This window comes from Natator depressus, chromosome 8 (genome assembly GCF_965152275.1).
Source record: "Natator depressus isolate rNatDep1 chromosome 8, rNatDep2.hap1, whole genome shotgun sequence".
Classification (NCBI taxonomy): domain Eukaryota; kingdom Metazoa; phylum Chordata; order Testudines; family Cheloniidae; genus Natator; species Natator depressus.
Window position 1 is genome coordinate 6360325 of NC_134241.1, and position 19925 is coordinate 6380249.

Consider the following 19925-nt stretch of genomic DNA (forward strand, 5'->3'; position numbering starts at 1 on the left):
GTGGGTTGCGTTTGCAATGTCTCCATGTTGTTAAGGGCGCTCAGAGCTCAGGTTTTGGTTGGGGCACATCTCTGCTGGCAGGCAAGCCTGTAGCCTGAACACTCCAGCCGTCAAACTGGTGCGAACAAGCTGCCTAACTGCCTTACTGTGGCTCATAGCAGAACTGGCAGAGTCAGGGAGTCTGTTCTTATACAAGCAACCCAGGAAGTGCTGATTATAAAGAGATCTCTCCCATGGTTACCGACTGACCCATTGTAACCAAGGAAGCCAGGATGGCAGAAGGCATTACAGTGGGAACTGCTCCCTGCTGCCATTAAATACTGTATTAGGGAATTGCTGCATGGGGCTTCGTTAGTCATTGTGAAATGTCTTGCCGTTTGACTCCTGCCACCTCCATACAATGCAGTAGGTCATTTTCTTCCCTTATATGAACAGTGCCTCTGCTGGAGGGGAGGTCATAAAACAGGACTCATAATCACATCCCTCTTCCTTTCTCTTCTGCCCTAGGAGATGATTGACAGGTTGAATTCCCAGCTGAAATCCTTCCAGGAGAAAATGAAACGGGTGGAGGAATCGATCTTGAGCAGAGACTATAAGAAACATATTCAGGTGCAGGAAATAAGCGAACTGTGGCCTCCTGGGAGGGTATTTCTTTAACCCATCATTTGCCAGGGTCTCCGAGCAAGCCTGTTGGATTCACAGTAGTGGCAATGGACAGCTCAAACTTAGAGTCATAGAAGCATCTGTATGCTATAAATGCTTTGTCACCAAAATAAAAGCCAAAGAGAGGCCTCCCTGGAAAACTCCCCATCACTGGATCTGGAGAGGGTAGTGTTCGTGGTGCCTGGTAAACCTGTAGTATGGTTGAAGTAAGGAAAGGGATAAGAAGTAGATCATAAGAAAATTAAGGGTACATATTCTGTGCATTATGAAGGTAGTTCAAGCTCCTTGCACTCAGGTGGCTAATGCAAATACCGTAAAGACATGCATGTAGGCGCTGAATGAACGCTAGTAAGGACATTTTGGGGGGTAAGAATCCTATCAATCCAGGACTGAGAACACATGCCTATTAACGGTCATCATCTTTGGCTCACCTCCGTTGGAATGAAGAACCAAACCAGAACCATGCATTAGCCCCCGCCCCCCAACCTCTCCAGTCAGTGGGGGACTCATGCATTTTCTTTCTCCCCTTCTAGGATTATGGGAGCCCCAGCCAGTTCTGGGAGCAAGAACTGGAGAGTCTGCATTTTGTCATAGAGATGAAGAACGAACGCATCCATGACCTGGACAAGAAGCTGCTGAACTTGGAAACAGTGGTGGGTTTGAAGTTCTTCTTCCAAAAAGTCCATGGACTCCTTTCCAGGGGCAGAGATGGAAAAGCACAGCCTGCAGGAGAGCGCGCCACCTACCTGAATGCAAACAGCGTTCTCCAGGCGCATTCCTCTCTGGCTCACCTGCTACCTGTGGGCACCTCTATGTCCTGGCTGGCCTCTCAGCCGAGCTAGCGTGTAGGGTGCAGACACAGTGAGGGCAGCCAGCAGATGGAGGGCTGCACTAATTGGACCAGGCTGCTACAGTGCTGGGTGTTTGCTGGCATACACCGCAGGTTGCTGCTATGCATCACTAACCTCGCATAGAGGCAACTTTTGTCAGTAACCATCAATGTTCTGACGTTGGCCCTTAGGCAGGACCTCATGAACCAGCATAGGGGATCGTCTTTTGCCAAATCCATATCACTTCTGACCCTTGACCTCTCCTTTGAATCCTCCCTTCCCCAACCCTTCTGGGATGTCACAGATGGAGAAGAACCTGCTTCTGGAGGAGAAAGTGAAAACCCTTCAGCAGGAGAATGAGGATCTGCACGTTCGGACACAGAACCACTTGACAATGACAAGGTAACATCTGCAGCCTAGTGCAGTACAACCTACCTGCTGCCATTGTCGGAGCTCACGGGGGCTGAGCGCTGGGCTAGGTATGAATTGCACTCAAGAGAGGCTGTTTTCTGAATGCAAGGCCGATAACTAGATGCTGGGACAGGACACAAACAGCAGGTATGATGGCATCAAAGCGAGCACAGAAGCTGCAGGTCAGGGGGAGATAGCTGAGAAGAGCTATGAGAGTAGGGGTGCTGCATGATAGGGCTGAGGTGCACTAGCCAGGCCTCCTTTGGGTGTGTGACTTTACACGGCACTGATCTGGTTCGGGTGAATATGTGGGGTGTATGTGCATTCACGAACTTGGGCTTGCATTGCACCCATCTGGCTCTGGTGAGAGTGTATGTGTGAGGTAGACCATGACCTGGCACAGCACCAGTCTGGCTCTGGTGAGAGTGTGTGTATGTGTGAGGGAGACCGTGACCTGGCACAGTACCTAATTGGCTCTATAATCCACCCCACCCCTTTTCAAGACCATTTCATGTCCCCACTGCTCTGGCCTCCTTTGGCAGTGATCACAACAGCTGGCAGGGCCCTGATCCCTGTCTCCATCTCACTCCGGGGCTCTTACCAGCTCAGCTTCGTCACCTGCTGTTTCTTTGCAGGCAACTGTCTGACGAGCTCCTGGTGGTTCGGGAGGCCCTGGACAAGGAGTCCCAGCTGCGGGAGCAGGCGCACCGGGAGAAGGAAGAGCTGCTGTACAGGGTCCTGAATGGTGACTCCTCCCCTACCTTCCCCATCCCCTCCAGTGAGGTGCCGCTCATCGCCACGTAGCGCTCTGAGAAGTGGCGACAGAGGCTGCTGGGATGAGGAAGCAAGCAAGGGGCACCAGAGACTCTTCCACCCCTCGTTTTAGCGCTTCCTTTATTGCACAGGTCCAAAGCTGCTGTCATGGAGACTCTGTCCAGTAGAAGGGGAGCTCCTCAGACTTCCAACCCTAGGACGGCCTCCCTCTAAGGGGACAGTGCAGTATTTCTCGGGACCTTTTCAATGTGCTTTTACCCCTCCTGTGTGTCCCCCTGTCTGACTCTGAACATGGGAGAGTTTATGAGACACCCCAGAACCTAGACACATGTGGTGAGAGGTATCCTGGCTGCCCCTGGCTTCACATCTCAATCAGTAGCTGTGGTTACAAGGGGAACAAGCTAGCAAAGCTAAGGGGCTCTCCGGTGCGTTCAGGAAGGAGAGGCCTGTTTCACGTACTGGTTTGCCCAGGTGAAGCTGAACCGGAGCCCTGCATCTGAACAACCTCAGCTTTTGGGGAAGTTTGGATCAGGCTCCGGGGCTGAAGTTCGCAGCTCGTGTCTGTCTCTAACCAGAACCAAAGTGAAGGATGCTCGTCTCAGATGGAGCTGTTTAAAACAGCAAGTAGCTGAGTCCAGCATCAGCCTCGGGTGGCTTTGTGGTGTACACAGGCAGGCAGCGGGTGAGGCGACCCCTTGGCGTCTCTCTCTCTGGTATTCTTCAAGAACAACCCCGCAAGGAAAGTTTGAGAGTCTTGGAGCTGGAACATGCTGCTCTGTGTGACCCAGGCTCAGGGCTGGCACTGGCTTCCAGAAGACTGCCTCCTGCTGGCCAAGAAGCAATACCAGCTTCAGAAGAAGCAGCAAGCCTGCTGTTCCCAGCTGGAGAAACGGCCCCGATGGCCCGTAGCAGCCACCCGAAGTGGTGCCCGAGGTGGCAAACAGGGGGGAATGTCTGCTGGGCCAAGTGAGGATAGGGAAAGGTAATACAGTGAGCGAGAGGTGGACAGAGCTTGTCTCTCCCTGATGCGCTCACTGCTCAGGCTTTCTGGGAGCAGATGGTTCCAGCTCCATAGGGTTGCCCACGCACCCCCTGTCCCTGGAAACCACCTGGCAGTGGCAACCAGAGCTGGACCAGTGAGCGCCTTCAGCGGGAGTTTGGGCAGCAGCAGAGGGGAAGATGGACAGCTGCATGCCCCTGTCTCAGAAATCCCAGACCTGCCTGCAGATGGATCATGTGGTCCAGTAACACCTCTGGGGAGGAGTTGGGGTGCCTAGAGCTCCTGATGCCCAATGACTAGGTTACATGGGCCCATGGAGGGTGACTGGAAAGTTTGCTCCTGTGAGCGGGGCTGCTTGTCTAGTCCCGCTAAGCTCCCAGTACTTTCCTGAACCCTGTGCTGGGCTCACCCTGGCCAGACCCCTTGTCTCCTGCCGTGCTGGTCCTTTCTGGTTCCCAGCTCCATAGTGAACCTTCCTTGGGGCTGCTGCAGTGAGAATCACCATCTCCTGTAGCCTTCGCTTTTTGATTGTCCATGGCCCTGGTGGCCTTCCCTGACAGACTCGGCTTCTCTTCCAGGTCCCATGCCCTCCTTCCTGTTGGCTTCTTGCCAGAGTTCAGCCAACGGCCTGCCAAGTTCTCTCTTGCTTTTGTTTCAGAGCACTGCCTCCCAGGGCTTCCCTCCCTGGAATCTCCCCTTCTCCGGGTCTGCCACAGGTGCCTGTCCCCTTCTGCAGCTCCTCTTCGCAGTCTTCCAAGCTTCAGTCCAAATCCCCCTTAGACTTTGCTGTCACTGCCTCCTGCTTCCTCCTGGCTCAAGACAATAGTCCTATTGCCCCAGGCTTCCTCCTGGGCCAGCACCTTCTAGTTCTGGCTCTAGCCTCCTCTCTGCCCTTAGCCCAAGAAAGAACAGTCCTGGGTCTACCTCTCTCCTGGGTCTCCTCCCTGTCCTTTCTTTCTGCTGTGCTCCTTCCCTTATGAAGGCCCACCTCCAGTTACACTTAACACTGCTCCAGGTGCCACCCAGTGGCCTAACAGGTCTCAGGCTGGGTTAACCAAGCTGGAGGTTTATACGCCATCACAGGGCCAGATCTCCTCTTACACTAGGGCTCCTTTACACTGCTCTGGCAGGGCGAAAGGGCCGGAAAGAGGGCACAAATGTAATTTATTCCCCCTTTAAGACCCCTTTCCTCTTGCCAGTGAGGTGTCAGGGAGCCTGTTTGTAAATAAGACTCTGGCCCCTTGATGTCATATCAGATTCGCTCTGTACAATAAGCCCCTGATGCCTCCCGGTCATTTGCAAAGCATTGTCCACTGCACTCTAGACTCACCCCCTCACTCTCTCATAGCTACAGGACACCTCCTGGAAAAGAACGTTTGTTCCTTGCGAGCTCACCTGCTCCTGCTGTTTACTCCCCACATGAACCTTTAATCCTCCCCACCGTCGCTGTGGAAATGACGGTGACCCTGGAAAAACACATGATGGCTGCAAACAAGCAGCTGTGCACTCCGAAAACCCCACGCTCACTTCACACTGGAGTCACTGGTAACACAAATCACCAGGCATCTTGTCAGCTGGGTCCCATACACCACTGAACTCTGAAAATTCTCTGCCAATGAACAGTGCTGCCTCTGGCTCCGTTGTCCTGTTTGTCAAGTAGAAAGAGTTTGTTCTCATGCAACCTGACTGCCGGGCTGGGCAAACCCACCCCTGTTGGCCTGGCCGTGATTCACCTGGGAGAATGGCTGTTTCTTTGGTGAGAGTTTGGGCAAACGCTGAAATCTTGTCATTTGTGTGCTAGCAGGCAGGGCTTGGAGACTCACAAGATCCCGTTCAGCCCCCTAAGAAACCTGGGCAATTTGCTTCAGGTGAAAATTGGCCATTTTCCCAAAGAAGGGTCACCATTTTCACAGTGAAATGAAGCTTTTCTGTGTCTGGGAGCTGCCTGTTTCCATGGGTGTGGGAAATTCAAGATTGTTCCCATCCTTCCCTGCCCCTTCTCTTCCTCATCTTTCCATTTTCTCATTCTCTTCTGTGCCTCTTTCCTTTATAAACCTCAGGCCCCAGGAGAGATTTTTAGACATTGCACAAAAATGCTCCAGATCACGGACACCACAACTAACAAGCAGTTCTCCTCGACCATCTTTGAGAGCAAGTGGGGCGGGGGGAAGCTGTGTCTAGAATGTGAACTGCGACGGGGTCAATCCTCGCTGAGAGCCGAGTGTCTGCACAGTGCCTGGGTTGGCACAACGGGGCTGGGGGGAAACCAGTCTGTTCTGCTCTGCATAGCTCAGTCTCTGAGAGGGGTAGACAAGATCCCCTGAAGATGTCTCAAACCTTTGACAGTCTCTAGAACCCCCACAAGCCCGGGAGCCTGAGTGAAGGGAACTTAGCGGGGCTCTCGAGAACAATGGAGAAGTCATTGCTCACTCAGTACTGACTAGTTACAACTCCCCGGCTTCCCCATCCTGTACCTTTCCTTGCGGCCCCATTTCTTACAGAGCCCAGGGCCCTCCGAGTGGGTTGGCCTAGAAAGAGACTGTACATAGCAGCAGGCAGGAGCAGCTCTGGTGGGCTCCATTCTCCTTTCGCTTACACTGATGTGACAGGAGCAACTGCCTTAGAGTTACACCAGCCTAAGGGAGTGCTGAAGGAGGCTCAAGAACTAGGTGGAGATGCACCTGTCTAGGAGCTCAGACTAGGCCACCAGAGTGGTCCCTTCTGGCCTTGAAGTCTACAAATCTTGGCTCTGAGAAGCACGACGGTCACAGGATGCATCACGACAACGTGGCCCCCTGAATTGTGTGCTCCTGCTTCCCTCGCCGAGGGCTCAGAGCCCTGAGACTCTCCCAGGGCCTGTCTTAGCTGAGGAACCATCCGTTAGCAAAGTCTGCGCTGGTGGCAGTGAGTTAATCCACACGCCACTGACTTAGAACTTGAACCGTGTTTGGGTGCCACCCTACAACTTGCTCAGAGTACAGTGGCCGGGAAGAGAACACCTGGGCCCGCGCTCTGCTAGGGATGGCGCTCTGTCCAGTCATCACAGGGCATGGCATCCATCTTAAGACTTGGCTGCTGTCCTTTTGCCACAGAAGTTCCAGCTCCTGCTGCGGAAGCCGAACGGAGGCTGCTAACTTTGGGGTATCTGTTCCTCCTCTAGTGGTGGCTTCTTTCTAATCCCCATTGTGTTTGTAGTGGTATGTGTAAAGCCAGTCCCGTCGCTGGCTGTCTTCTCTTTCCTTCCCCCCTCCTCCGTGCCCTAATGTGCCCAGAGCACTGACGGTGCTCCACGCAGACAGGTAAATCAGGGTGAGAGGAGACGGCGGCCCAGTGTGGCGTGGCTGGGGAGCTGACGCGCGCTAATTGGATGCACGCAAGCACTTTCCACTGGGCGTGCGAATGCTTTCAGGAGAGACCAAGTGGAGCGTTAGCTAGTGCCACAGACTGCCCCTGAGCTTTGCACCAGGAGTGTGGAGCCGTGCGTGTGTGTGTGTGCGTGCATGTGCGTGCATGTGTGTGTGAAACAGACCTGTGTGCTAAAGGCTGTAACAATACAGTTCTGGAAGGGGAAGATACCCAAAAAATGAAATGTCAGTATTTTCCATGTGGCGGTGTGTGCCTTTCCTTGGCTCATGGCACGGATTGCTTCAGCAGCTCTTGCAATGGGACGGTGTCGACGGTTGTGTCTTGATGTCGCCCCCCTTGGGGTCAGGGCAGGCAGCTACTCACCTCATAGATCGTTCCCTGGGCAGCAGCTGTCCTGTGGCCTGGCCCTCTGGCTGCACCCCTTACAGTCCACCCTTTTCCCGGGGTATAAAACAGTCCAGACGAAAAAGAAAGTAGTTCCAGGGCCCCTGGCCCCTCCCGCACACAAAGGAGGGAAGCAGTCTCTTCGGCTCCGGACGAAACGCTGGCCCCCGCGTGGCTAAAGGCCAAGGCTTTTCAACAAAAGAAACAAACCGGCCCATGTTCTCCCCTCAGGTTGGCGGTGCTCCCAAGCTGTTCCTCAGGATGTGAGCTGGAGCTCGAGCTGGGCTGGGTCTCAGGAGGGCCCAGCCCCAGGGCTGACAAGCCGCACAGGTGTGGCCGGTTGGGGCTGATTGTGACCACAGGAGTTCTTTAGCCTTTTCTTGACTGCTGGGAGGGTTATAACTATCTGCCCCACCACAGATGGGATGCAGAGAACCTGCCCTGTGTTTGGCAGGGAGGCCGTTAAACCCTCGTCCCAGAACAGAGGAGAAGCTGCAGAACCCAGCCTGCACCCTCCCTGAAACTGGGAGAGAGGGGAAGACGCCAGCTACCAAGACCTTATGGTACGGGGAGACTGGCTGCAAGGGTCTCTTTGCGGTGTTGTGTATAAGTGCGGTCGGTGAGAAGCCCTTTCCTGTATGAGAACAGAGCTCAGATTCCCGCTGTGAGTCACCCGTGCCTTGCCCTACGCTACAATGTATGCGGTGCAAGCATGGGCCCTTTGGAAGCAGAGGGTGTTTCAAGGCTGGCCTGTGTTTTTCTCTTTAGCTGCCCCAGAGATCCCATTGGAGCTGGCTGAAGTTTTTCTAGCGCTCACATTCAGATGGGAGGGGAAAGGATCCTGGGTGGAGCAGAGGTCAGTGTGGACTCGTGTTCCTAATGCGCTTAGTACTGCGGAAATTCCCACCCTCCGCCAGCATGCTGGGTGGGCTCGGACGGCCCCAAGGGCCACCTCCCCGCAGAAAGAAAGGAGCTGTTGAGTGTCAGGTCTGTGGCTAGCGCACAGATCTCCATAGGAAGCACCCCCACTATTTGCTTTCCTTGTCAGTGGTCTCGGCGGAGAAGCCAAAGACTGACTGAGCTACCATCTTACTCATCTCCTGCCCCTCCCTGTTAGGACAGAGACACACAGGCAGCTCAGTGTGTGTGTGGGGGTGGGGTGGGGGGGTGGCGAGAGTTCGCACCCATTGTTTTCTAGCTACAGATCTGGCCCCCATCATGACAGTATGTTAGCCCCTCAAGCACTGGTGAAATTATCCCGGGTGGGAGGGGGACTACGGTTTTATCCCCATTATACAGATGGGGAACTGCAGCACTGAGGCTAAGGATGTTCGAAAGAACGCAGCAGGTTGGGAGTCCTGAACGCTTGAAAACCTGGCCACTGGTGTTGCAATGGGAGCTTCTGGCTGCTGAGCACTTTAGAAACTCTGCCCCTTATCGACCCGCCTAAAAGACACCCCTTATTCCCCAATCAAAGTAAACCCTGAAATGAAGCAGCCTAAATAAACCCCACTATAGAGAGAAATTAACCCTTGTTTTTAAAAAATCCTTCCTGCAAGCAGTTGACAGAGATGCCAAGAAGCTCACGCGAGCCTTTCTGTTGCCACTGATTGTACATGGAAGGAGCTGAGAGCACATGGGGATGGGCAGAATGAACCCCCGAGATAGACTAGGGAGCTGAGCTCTTCGGAAAATCTGGCCCTCCATGACTTTGCCAAGGGCATCAGTGGCAGAGTTGGGAGCCAAATCCTGATCTCCTGAGTCCTATGCCATTGTGCTAACCACAAGAACCTACCCCCGTTCCGCAGAGACCCCGAGAACGTGGCTCCCCAGAGCTGTCAATCAGGCAATTGTCACTTGCACTAAACTCATTTTAAAAGGAAACAGCTTCCACAGAGAGAAGTCTCAGCTCCTTGTGGGCCAGGAGACAGGAAAGTATGGGCAGGGGCAGAAAGGCAGCTTGAGTCCTGCTGTTGCGGCTGTCACAGCCATGGAAAGACTCTACTGGGCATCCAGCACTGACCCTCAGGACAGCAGCACTCACATGCATCGGGGCAACATGAGTGACCCCATCCACCGGAGAGCTGGCTGGAAGAGCAAACTTTCACGGAGGCTGCCTCTGCTGGTCTCTGACGAAGAGGATCTCTGGAGTCTGGCCAGCCATTCTGTCATGCCTCCAGCTCTCCCCAATGCCTGGGACCAATTAGGCTGCGGGGTGCACTGCACAGCTCACTCGCTCTCTCCCACATTGGTATTTTGCTAATATCTTTTCAGCCTGCTCGGTCAGGAAGGAGTCAGGGGAGGTAGGGGGAGACGAGGCCTCCAGCCATCAGTCATTCTCAGGGGTGGCAGATGACAGAACGAGGAGCAATGGTCTCAAGTTGCAGTGGGGGAGGTCTAGGTTGGATATTAGGAAACACTATTTCACTAGGAGGGTGGTGAAGCACTGGAATGGGTTACCTAGGGAGGTGGTGGAATCTCCTTCCTTTGAGGCTTTTAAGGCCCGGCTTGACAAAGCCTGGCTAGGATGATTTAGTTGGGGTTGGTCCTGCTTTGAGCAGGGGTTGGACTAGATGACCTCCTGAGGTCTCTTCCAACCCTAATCTTCTATGATACATTTCTCTGGCCTGATATATTAGGGGGTATTTGTCACCTCCCGGAGGTACAATCCTTAGTGTAAGAATTGCAGGCAGGGCCCCTACTGGGTGTTAAAAACAGATGTAGGCAATAAGATAGGGTGTATTTCTATATCATGGCTGTCCCCCCTTGGGCTGTCCCCATGAAATGGTTCCATGAGGGAGGGCAGCGTGACTGGTGTCATGTTAGAATTAAAGTTTATGGCTGCTAGAAAATACATACGATGGTCCCTGTTCAGGACTGCACATGGGAAAGCATGCTCCTGTGTGAGCACCCGCATGCACTGCACATATACATGCATGCACGGGGGTGTACATGCACATGGAGGCATGTGCCTATACAGATGTGTAGGCGAGCATACATAAATGCATGCACAAACACATGTACAGCTGTGTAGGCAGACACACACACGCACACATACTCTGCATGCCCTCATGAGCCTACACATATGCACAGGGCCGTCCCTAGAGGATTGCGGGGCCCAGGACAAATCAGCCTGTATGGGGCCCCCATAACATTTTTTATACAGGTGAAATCTGGTGTGGGGAGGGGACCCTAGTGGTGGGGGGTGAGGGATGATGGAGAGTCACAGGGTGGCAACTGTGCTAGGGGCAAGGGGCCCCCCTGTGCTGGGGGGTCCCGGGAAAGGACGGAAGGGCAATGGATAGGGTGAGCCTGGCGCTGGCGTGTTCTGGCGGTGCTAGGATGCTGGCGGCCAGTGTGGCAGAGGGCAACACCAGGAGCCATGGCGGGGCGGGGGGGGGTTGCAGTTGGTGCTGCTGGAGCCTGAGCCCGAGCCCCGCGATGTCAAGCAAGAAAAAGAAATACAAGGCACCCCTAGCCCCACCCCACCCCCAGGCTGGCCTAGCACCCCCCGCAAGACACATGCATTCTGAAGTGTGGGGCCCCCCAAAGCGCAGGGCCCGGAGCGGTCGCCCCGATTTGCCATACCCAAGGGACTGCTCTGCATATGCCCTGTGTAGGCTCCCATACGCTGCACACCCACACACAAAAGTGATCACACACAGTACACGGGTGACTAAAATGATATGACCATCTGCTGGCCTGAACTAGAGCTGGGCCTGACCCAAAATCCTGGATCCAACCAGCCCTGAACTTTGGGATAGGTTGGGCCCACAGTTCTGAACATTGCTGTTGATCCCACTATGTCCAATGAGCCCTGGGAAGAATCCCAGACCTGGCAGAAGTTCAGACCCCCCCTCTGGATTGGACCGTAACAGCTTAGACCACCCACCTCTCTCTTCGCCTCGGAGAGCTTTGCCCAGATCTAGTTTCTTTCCCAGCAGCTGTGACCCAGCTGATGTGGTTCTGCTACCCTGGGCCCAGCTCCCCATGGTGTTGTGTTAAGAACTCAAGAGCAGAAGCAGTGAGGGAATCTGCCAGCCAGCAATGTGACTCTCTGGGGCACGTTGGCAGCAAGGCTCTGTGGCACAGAGGGACTGGCTTCCCATCTCAGATCTTCTTGAAAGGCTCTGCTTGTTCAGGGTTGACCCAGACTCACCTGGGGCAGCCTCTCTCCTCCCACCAGTACACCCTGAGGACAAAACACAGTCTTTCCTCTTTGAAGAAGCTGGTCAGTTTAATGAGTTAATAAATCACATGAAGGGGAGGAGGGAGAATGGAAGCAAGTTTGGTCCCTGTGTCACAAAGAGATCTCCGGTCCTTTTATTACTTCTATGCATTGCCATAGGTGATCTCCTTGTCTGAAGCATGGCCTGGCTATCCAGACTGGGCCCCCTTTGGGGACAGGGTGGCTGGGAGTACCCGGACACGGGTGGAGACGGTGGTGGTGCCCTGTAGGTTCGTGGCACTGCAGGTGTAAAGCCCCTCATCTATGGCGCGTGCCTCATCCACATAGAGGATGCTCTCGGACTCCTGCTGCACCTGCCCACCTCGGCGCGCCAGGTCGGTGCGTTCGCGGATGTAGGGGGGCCTGCCAATCTGAAAAGCAAGCGAGGAATGGGGGTTGGAGAGCGCCTCTCCCTTCCTAGGCATCCTGCAGAACCTCCAGAGCTAGGGGCTGGTAAATGCAGGGCTGGAGGGCTCATCCGATGCTCAACAGCCCCTCACACCTAGCCCTGGTCACTGGCACCTGCTGCAGCAAGAGGGGGCATATTAGCCAACCCCCTGTTCCATGCACGGAGCACTACGGGGGTCTGTGTATCTCCCCCCGAAGTGTCACCAGAGATGGGCAGAAGGGACCTCAGCTTCACACCTGGTCTGCATGGCGGCCCCGCCAACTACCCCTGCACACACACTCCATGTTACCCTGCAGCACCAGCCCTGGGCTGTCGTGCGAGCTCTGGACTCCACCCCCTTCCAGCTCAACAACAGGCCGGCCACCAGCTGAGCCTGCATGGACTTGTGTTATGCCAACTGACCAGCCAGAATGAAGCACGCCGCGCCCCTCTGTGCCACACCCTCCCCGGGAGCTGGCATGGGCCAGTGGTGTGAAGGAAGGATGGTCATGGTGAGGACAGCGGCCAGGCTGGTACGTGCTCCAAAGCTGCCTCTGGGGAGCATACAGAGCCCTCTGTGAGACTAAGAGTAGGGCGCCGTGTGCATGTCCGATGAAGCCCAACTCCCATCCCCCCATTCCTCCCCCTTCCCCCAACCCCCTGCCCACAGTCATTGGTTTCACTGGCACCATCCATCATTCTGCAGGCCCCAGCCCATGTCCTGTTCAGCTCTGTTTCCCTGGCCCTGGTGTGCTGAGTGAACCGTGCTAGGGCAAAGGTCGCATCAGCCCTTTGTCCTGTTTTCTGTGGGGAAAATGCCTCTGGTCAGCTGCAGAGAAGAAGGAAAGTTGTGCGCAGCACAAGCCCCATGCTTCTCCCTGTGCCCTTCCAGCTCGGGAGGCACCATGGTCTGCGAGTGAGGAGACCTCAGTTCTGTTTCTGGCTCTGACCTCCTGTGTGACCTGGAGCAACTCATTCTCCCTCTCTGGCCTTTATTTCCCCCCGCCACACACACACACTTTCTCTGTCTAGACTGTAAGCCTTGGGGGGCCGGGACTGCCTCTTACTCTTTGTAGGTACAGTGCCTGGCGCAATGGGACCCTGATCTTGGTTGGAGCCTTTCGGTATTACAGTATGGTCAGGCTAACAACACCCCTCCCACCCAGCCACCTCGCTTCCCTACCTGCTGCCCCGGATACTCCCAGGTGAAATCGACTGCGACTTCTGGTTCTCCAAAAACCGTGCATGTCACGTTGAAGTTTTCTCCAGTCCTCACCATGGTGGCTGAGGTGCTGACCATGGGTTTGGGAGCAGAGGAAGGGTCTGCGAGGGAAAGAGTGAAGTGGTGAGAAGCAGGATAAGGAAGGGCGGCAAAGTACCATGGGTTAGCCACTTTCCCTTCCCGATCGTAGGAGACGGGCTAGTCAACCAATGGCAGTTCAGGGAGCTGTAGCACTGAGAGTCCATCAGCCCATCACCTCCCTGCCAACCCTTCTGGGCTTTAGGGCTGGGTTAAGGGAGGGACAGGCCTGCTAACAGGTATCTCCACCTAACGGGGTCACTGCTTCTGCTTAGAGACCTCGGTCTATGTAGCAACCTACCTTCTCCTTGTGCTGGATGGCGTGTGTACATGTGGCCGGCTGACAAATGGTACGCCAGCGTGTGTATGGTCCTCAATAATTACAGACTGGTGCAGGTGACAAGGGGCACTCAGTTAACATGCCCTGATAGCGCAGCCGGCAGAGGGACTGCTCTGCATGAGCAGATCTGTATGAGGGCAGCTGTGCCCAGAAAAGCCAGTGACAGTGAGGAGAGGGTAACGATACACAGACTCGTGGGCTAATTCCTAAGCTCGGTCTAAGGAAGACGGGGGGAATTCTGTGTCCCCGTTCCTGCCCGCATTGCTAGTGTCATGGAGCATTTCTGGCTAGCTAGCACAGTTCCTGAGCTGACAGCGATGGAACTGGCTCGGGTAGAGGCAGCAAATGTCAGCAAGCTGGCAGGTGGAGGTCTCGAAACCAAAGGAACACACAGGTTAGGGTCTGCTGAACCAGCTCTGGCAGCTGGATCGCCCATCCCTGCCAGGCAGCGGTCACTCACAGTTGATGTAGATCAGCATGTACTTGGTGGATATCTGCCGCATGCCGTCCAGGCTGGCCATGCAGAAGAGCGACCCTGCATACGAGGGCCGCGGGCGGTGGATCACGAACCCCCTCTTCATGTCGTACGAGATGTCGATCCCGTCCACGGCCACCTCCTCGGGGGGGAATTCACGGTGCAGCGTCACCTTGGCCAGAGGGCTGGTCACCTGGCATGGTAGGAGCGTGGGGTGGTTCGTGCGCAGCTGGACCACTTCGTAGTAATCCTCTGTTGGCACAAACAGCTCCTGGGGGTCTGGGGAGAGAGGAGGGCAGTGGGGTGACATACAGGAGGCAGGGAGACACTTCCCGGCTCTCCCCCTGCGCCAGCCTCCTGTGTAGCACGCCTTAGCCCGCGTAGGCCTCACCCAGGGCTTCCCTGTCCACTGGATAATGAGAGCAGATGCTGATGCTCTCTGGCTCAAGTCCCCTGCCTGCCCCAAACCGGTCTAAGCGCAGAAGCCTGACCTGTGAAGAAGATGAAAGCCTTGCCCGTCCTGTCCTCTCCGTCCTGGCACTCGCTGTCCCGGCACTGGAAGGACCAGCAGCTGTACTCGCCCGTGTCTGCCGCCATGGAGTTCACCACCAGCAGCTGGCTGTGCCTCTCAAAGTGCTTGATTCTGAAACAGAGGGGAGAGGGCCCCGCTCAGACTCCAGGAGAGTCACCCTGGGCCTCTGCATCAAACGTTAGAACATAAGAACGGCCAGGCTGGGTCAGACCAAAGGTCTGTGTCACCCAGTATCCTGTCTCTGATAATGGCCAAAGCCAGGTACTTCAGGGGGAATGAACAGAACAAGGCAGTTATCAAGTGATCCATCCCCTGTCGTCCACTCCCAGCTTCTGGCAGTCAGATGCTAGGGCCACCCAGAGCATGGGGTTGCATCCCTGGACTCCTTGGCTAATAGCCCTTGATGGACCGATCCTCTATGAACGTATCTAATTCTGTTTTGAACCCTGTTGTAGCTTTGGCCTTCACAACATCTCCTGGCAATGAGTTCCACAGGTTGACTGTGCACTGCGTGAGGAAGGAAAACACCCACTTATCTTCACACTCACGGTGATGGCCTGGGCCCGGGGAAGGGCTTCCTGTGACCCCGTTGCCTGTGTCCAAGCACAGACAGTGATGACAGGGTCACGGTAACGATTCCCAGTGGGCACCGAGTGTCACGCTCCCCCGCTCTGGCCTACCTGCCCACCCAGAGGGGTGAAGTCCGGAGATGGTTAATAACAGGAGACTTGGCCAGTGCGCTCCAGATGCTGAGAGATGGATAGTGCATGGCACAGCCCCTCCCTTAACATGCTCCCAACTGCTGTGTAGCTCGCACTGTCCCCCAGCCCAGGGCCCTGGGGCATGAACGGTGGGACGGGCAATGGAAGCCGCAGCCAGGCTCAAGCTGAATGTGCGGCTTGGGCTCTACATCCCTGAGCCTGGCTGAGCACAGCGGGCGAGCGCCTGCCAGCTTTGCTCCCTGGCGGATCTCACAGAGCGAGCAGGGGGTGTCTGTGTGTTTGTGCCTGTTAAACGAGCTCCGATTGTCCATGCCCAGGTAATGTGTCTGCTGCATGCCCTCTCCCGTGCTTGGCTTCCAGAACAAGGGTCTGCCCGGATCCCCAAATCCAGGCCTCCTGCATGTAATTTAGTGAAGCCATTTGATGCTTTTCGCATCTCAGGGGAATGGACCCCACACAGGCCCTGCTCACCCCTCATCCATGACAGGCCCTTGACAAACACCCCGGGCCTGGATAGCCTCCCAGAGCCCATCGCTCATCACGGACACGCACCTGAGCCGCCCCTCATCCTCGTCCTCCAGGTAGGCAGGGAACCTCCACCTGACGGCCTGCCCTCTGCAGCGCAGCTCCAGGGTGTCGCCTGCCCTCAGTGTCAGGGAGTCAGGCACTTTCTGGAACCGTCCCCTGGCCACCACCCGAGTCAGGATGGACGCAGGCTGGTGCACCTGGCTGGGAGGGGCCGTGGGTTTCACTCGGGCTTTGGCCTTCCGGGGCTTGGCTGCTGCCTGTTGGAGCTTTTGACCTGTTGCTTTGGGAGGTTTGAGCTTGTTTGGCTTAGGCTCTTTTGTGATCTTCTTCTCGGTGGCTTTGGGGGGCTTTTCCTTCTCCTGACATTCAGCTGAGGACAGAGAAGACGAGTTTGACAGCAGAGCAGCAGCAGGCGCAGGCCCACAGGGGCAGAGGGTGCAGCATGGCTTTGCAGGTTTTTGCACTGATCTTTAATGACAAAGGCTGTTCAGCAACAGGACCGGGTCAGGATCCAGGCACTGCAAGGATGCTTATTCTCCCTCCTAACCCACAGCACAGGGTCCATGGACACACTAAGGGTCCACTTATGAGATGCCCCATTTCTGTGTGTGCAGCTAACTGAGCCCACAAAATGGGGGGAGGCACCCGTGGACCACAACACATCGACTGGGCCGGGGCCCAGCGCCTCAGCTGACGTGAATCAGTGTCGTTTCACTGACACTGATGAAGCTACACCAGGCGAGCATCTGGCCCTCGGTTCTTGGATCCCTGAATCCACATCCACAAAAGGCTGTTTGCGTATTCAAAATGGGAGTGTGCCTGATACAATGGCCACAATCAATAGCGGGTTCAAAATCAGAGACCAGTTCTGGAAACCTGGTCCCAAATGTCATATCCCCCCAGAAGGGGCAGAAATCCGCAATTCTTGCAGGGTAACATTATTTACCAAGGAAATTCTTACCTACTCACCATGCAAAGGACATGACTGGCAGGGTCCCTGTGCCGTCTAAGACGAGGCTTTACCTAGTAGGGTTACTTGTCTTCCTACTCTAAGCTGCTTCTGGGTATTGGCAGAGGAGGACGCTGTGGAAGTATGGTAGCTGAGCAGACAAGAGGTCTCTCTGTTCACTCACTGTTTTGCCTGCTCTCTGTTCATTGACGTTGGGAGGCATTTGTGTAGCAAGTAGCTTTTGCCTCCTACCTGTCATCCCCACATGCACCCAAGCATGGGACATCTGGGATGCACCTGGCAGAGAGCAAGAGATCAGGCGTCCTAACTTAAATGTGGGTCTCCCAAATCTGCCAAGCCATCAGCCTGGCTCACAGCCCTCCTATGTATCCTACTCTGGCCAGGGAAGAGATGGCTCCTGTACTTGATGCATGTCTGAAGGGAAGCTCATCCAGCTTCCTTTTTATGCTGACATAAAGCCAGCAAAACCTGGGATCTTTCCCTTGATGACACTCAAGCCAAAAATAATTGGGGCTGCGGCCCATTGGCGAAGTTGCTCCAGTACCATGGCCTTGCCAAAGCGGCAGAAGCAAGTCCCTGTACAGCCACAGTCCCTGAGTTCCTGCTGGTGTTGCAGGCAATAAGTGACTGTCTTCATGCCATGCCTTTCCAGCATGCTGCCCTCCAGCAAGGCATCCTTGTGTAGGCCACTGAGGAACGCAAGGAGCACCCTGCTAGGGAGGGGGAAGGAATCGTATGGGCTTGGGAAATGAGTAGGAGGAAGGGAAAGAGTCAGAAAAGCAAGACTTACCCAAGATGAGGAGGAGAAGGCTGCAGCCCAGGGCAGCCAGGGCCTTGGAGTTCATGCTGGGGCAAGCCAGGCGCAAACCAGGGAGCTGCGCTGCTGAGGTGGGGCTGCAGCGCGAGCGGCTGCAACGTTCCCAGCTCGGCAGCAATTCCACACTCTCACGTCCTCTCCGAGAGGGAGGAGGGGGCGCGTGAGGTGACGGAGAGTCCAGGGGGCTCAGGAGATGAAGGGGAGAGGTTTTAAAGCAAATCAAAGGCTTGACTCTTTGCCTCGTTAAACAAAATTCCTTTCACCCCCACGTGCCATGAAGGCATTCAGGTTCCTTCAGAGGAGGTGAATGGAGCTATTCAAAGCCTGGCTCCAGCAGTCACACTCCAGGCTTAAAAAGAAAACAGTTCCCACCTCCTTCATTTCCAGGCTGTGCCTGGTCCGGTTATGCAGTGGAGAGCATGGGGCAGGTGGAGTGATTGGATGCAAAGCGCTTTGGGGAAGGGGCCAGCTCTACCCCAGCGTTTGAACAAACTCCTAGTACAATGAGGTGCAAATCCCGAGGGAAGACACTGGGTACTAACTCCCCCGATGATGGTGATAACACAGTGTGGGTGAAGGGGAGCTTCTTGCTTGAATCCTGCAGTTTGCGTCCCCTTCCAGCTATTACCTTTGATACACAGTATTAAAGGGTAAATGTTGCAGTGCAAGGTCATGTCACGGAGTGCAACACAATGCAGGCCAGCAGCCTGGATTAATAGAATACTGAGCTCCAACACAGCCCTGTTCATCCTCCGATCTCAAAGCACCATCCCTACTGTACAGCAGGGGAAGCCAAGGTACTAGGGGATGAATTGACTAGCCCAAGGAAACTCAGTGAGACAGTGGCAGGACTAGGTCTGGCAGTTCAGAGCCCCAGCACCTCTGGGTTTGCTGCATCCATTATGAATGTAAAACAATTGCTTGAGCCCCGGCCACTGTCCCCTCTAAGCTGTGTGCATGTGCGCGTGCACACAGATCCTAAACCCCGCGCACACGGCGAAACACCGCACGCACAACAATTTGCACAGAAGCACAATAATTTGCACAGAGGAAATTTTTTGCACACACGGCCTGTCAAAAATTTGCACAGAAGACATTTTTTGCACACACGGCCTGTCAAAAATTAGAGGGAACATTGCCCCAGCCGCTCTTCCATTACAAATTAAGCCCTGATTCATGTGGCCTCTCCATGGTAGGACAGTTCTGCAGGACGCTGGGCAAACTTGTGGACCGAAGGCCATCCCCGCAACCTGGAGGATGGGTGCACATATTAACTAGACATGGGGGCTGCGGGGCCTTAAAGGGTGACAGGACCTGGTGTAGAGTGTCCCTGTGGTTTAGGGGAGATTTAGGGTTAGGGTTAGAGCCGCTTGGGGGCAGAGGAAATATTCAGTGTTGACTTTTTACCTATATTTGCTGGAGAAGCCCCGTTTTTGAGCTTCCATGGAGAGCAGCAGTTTAATTCCCTGTGAGACGACGGCGCGAGGGCCACATGGCACCCAGAGGTCTCCTCAGCAGAATCGTAAGCCCTGCCTAGCATTGCCCCCTAGGGCAAAGGTTTGTCACTCCATTATTAGCACGATGGCAGACAGGCCGGGTTCTGTAGCCACCCCACACACCGAAGCCTGCTCTTGATGTTCATGGGAGCTCTGCGTGTGAAGCAGCTGCAGAGCCTGGGCCCATGACAGCCCAGAAATGCAGCTTCCCCAAGATTTTCCCCTTGGGTTTTTTGCCCCCACCCCTGCACTCCAGGGAGCAGTCCTACGTGTAATCTGGTGAAGGTCGGGAAGCCACGCAGCTGGTCCTAGCACAGGTCCAGAGGCTGCAAAGTGCAGCACCAGCCTTCCGGGACAAGCTGCGGATAGCCGTGCTCCCTCTCTGACGAGATGGCCGATTGTGTGACTGGAGTGTCTGTGGCCCCAACCCACGCTCAGGTGTTGGGAGCCTACAGGGAGATGCTGATTGCCGCTGACTCACTGTGACAGATCTGGCTCATCGTCAGCCCCACCCTGATGATCAGCACCCTGGGCGTGGCTCTCCAGGCAGAGGGAACGAGGGTCTGACGGCTTGTCCACACTTGAAACTGGGCTGCCAGAGCGCTTCAGTGTAGACACTCCCCGCGCCTATGGGCGGGGTTTGCCCACGGCTGTAGTTAATCCAGGTCGCCGGGAAGAATTCTGTGGCTTTTTCACACCCT

General features: G+C 55.1%; 2 protein-coding genes across 2 annotated transcripts in view; one reads left to right on the plus strand and one right to left on the minus strand.

Annotated features, from left to right (window-relative positions):
- CCDC69 (coiled-coil domain containing 69) overlaps positions 1-10490 on the plus strand; it is a 29158-nt gene extending 18668 nt beyond the window's left edge. Inside the window, 4 exon segments of the mRNA XM_074960271.1 lie at positions 508-609; positions 1197-1316; positions 1798-1895; positions 2540-10490. Coding sequence (XP_074816372.1) covers positions 508-609; positions 1197-1316; positions 1798-1895; positions 2540-2708 — 489 coding nt within the window. The 3' untranslated portion in view covers positions 2709-10490.
- Positions 10491-11660: 1170 nt separating this feature from the next.
- LOC141991881 (platelet-derived growth factor receptor-like protein) lies at positions 11661-18036 on the minus strand. The gene is made up of 6 exons (XM_074960275.1): positions 17702-18036; positions 15966-16311; positions 14651-14802; positions 14145-14438; positions 13228-13367; positions 11661-12027 (listed from the first exon to the last, which is right to left on the minus strand). Exons 1-6 carry the CDS (start codon positions 17754-17756, stop codon positions 11806-11808), a joined length of 1209 nt encoding a protein of 402 aa, XP_074816376.1. The 5' UTR covers positions 17757-18036; the 3' UTR covers positions 11661-11805.
- Between the last annotated feature and the right edge of the window lie 1889 nt (positions 18037-19925).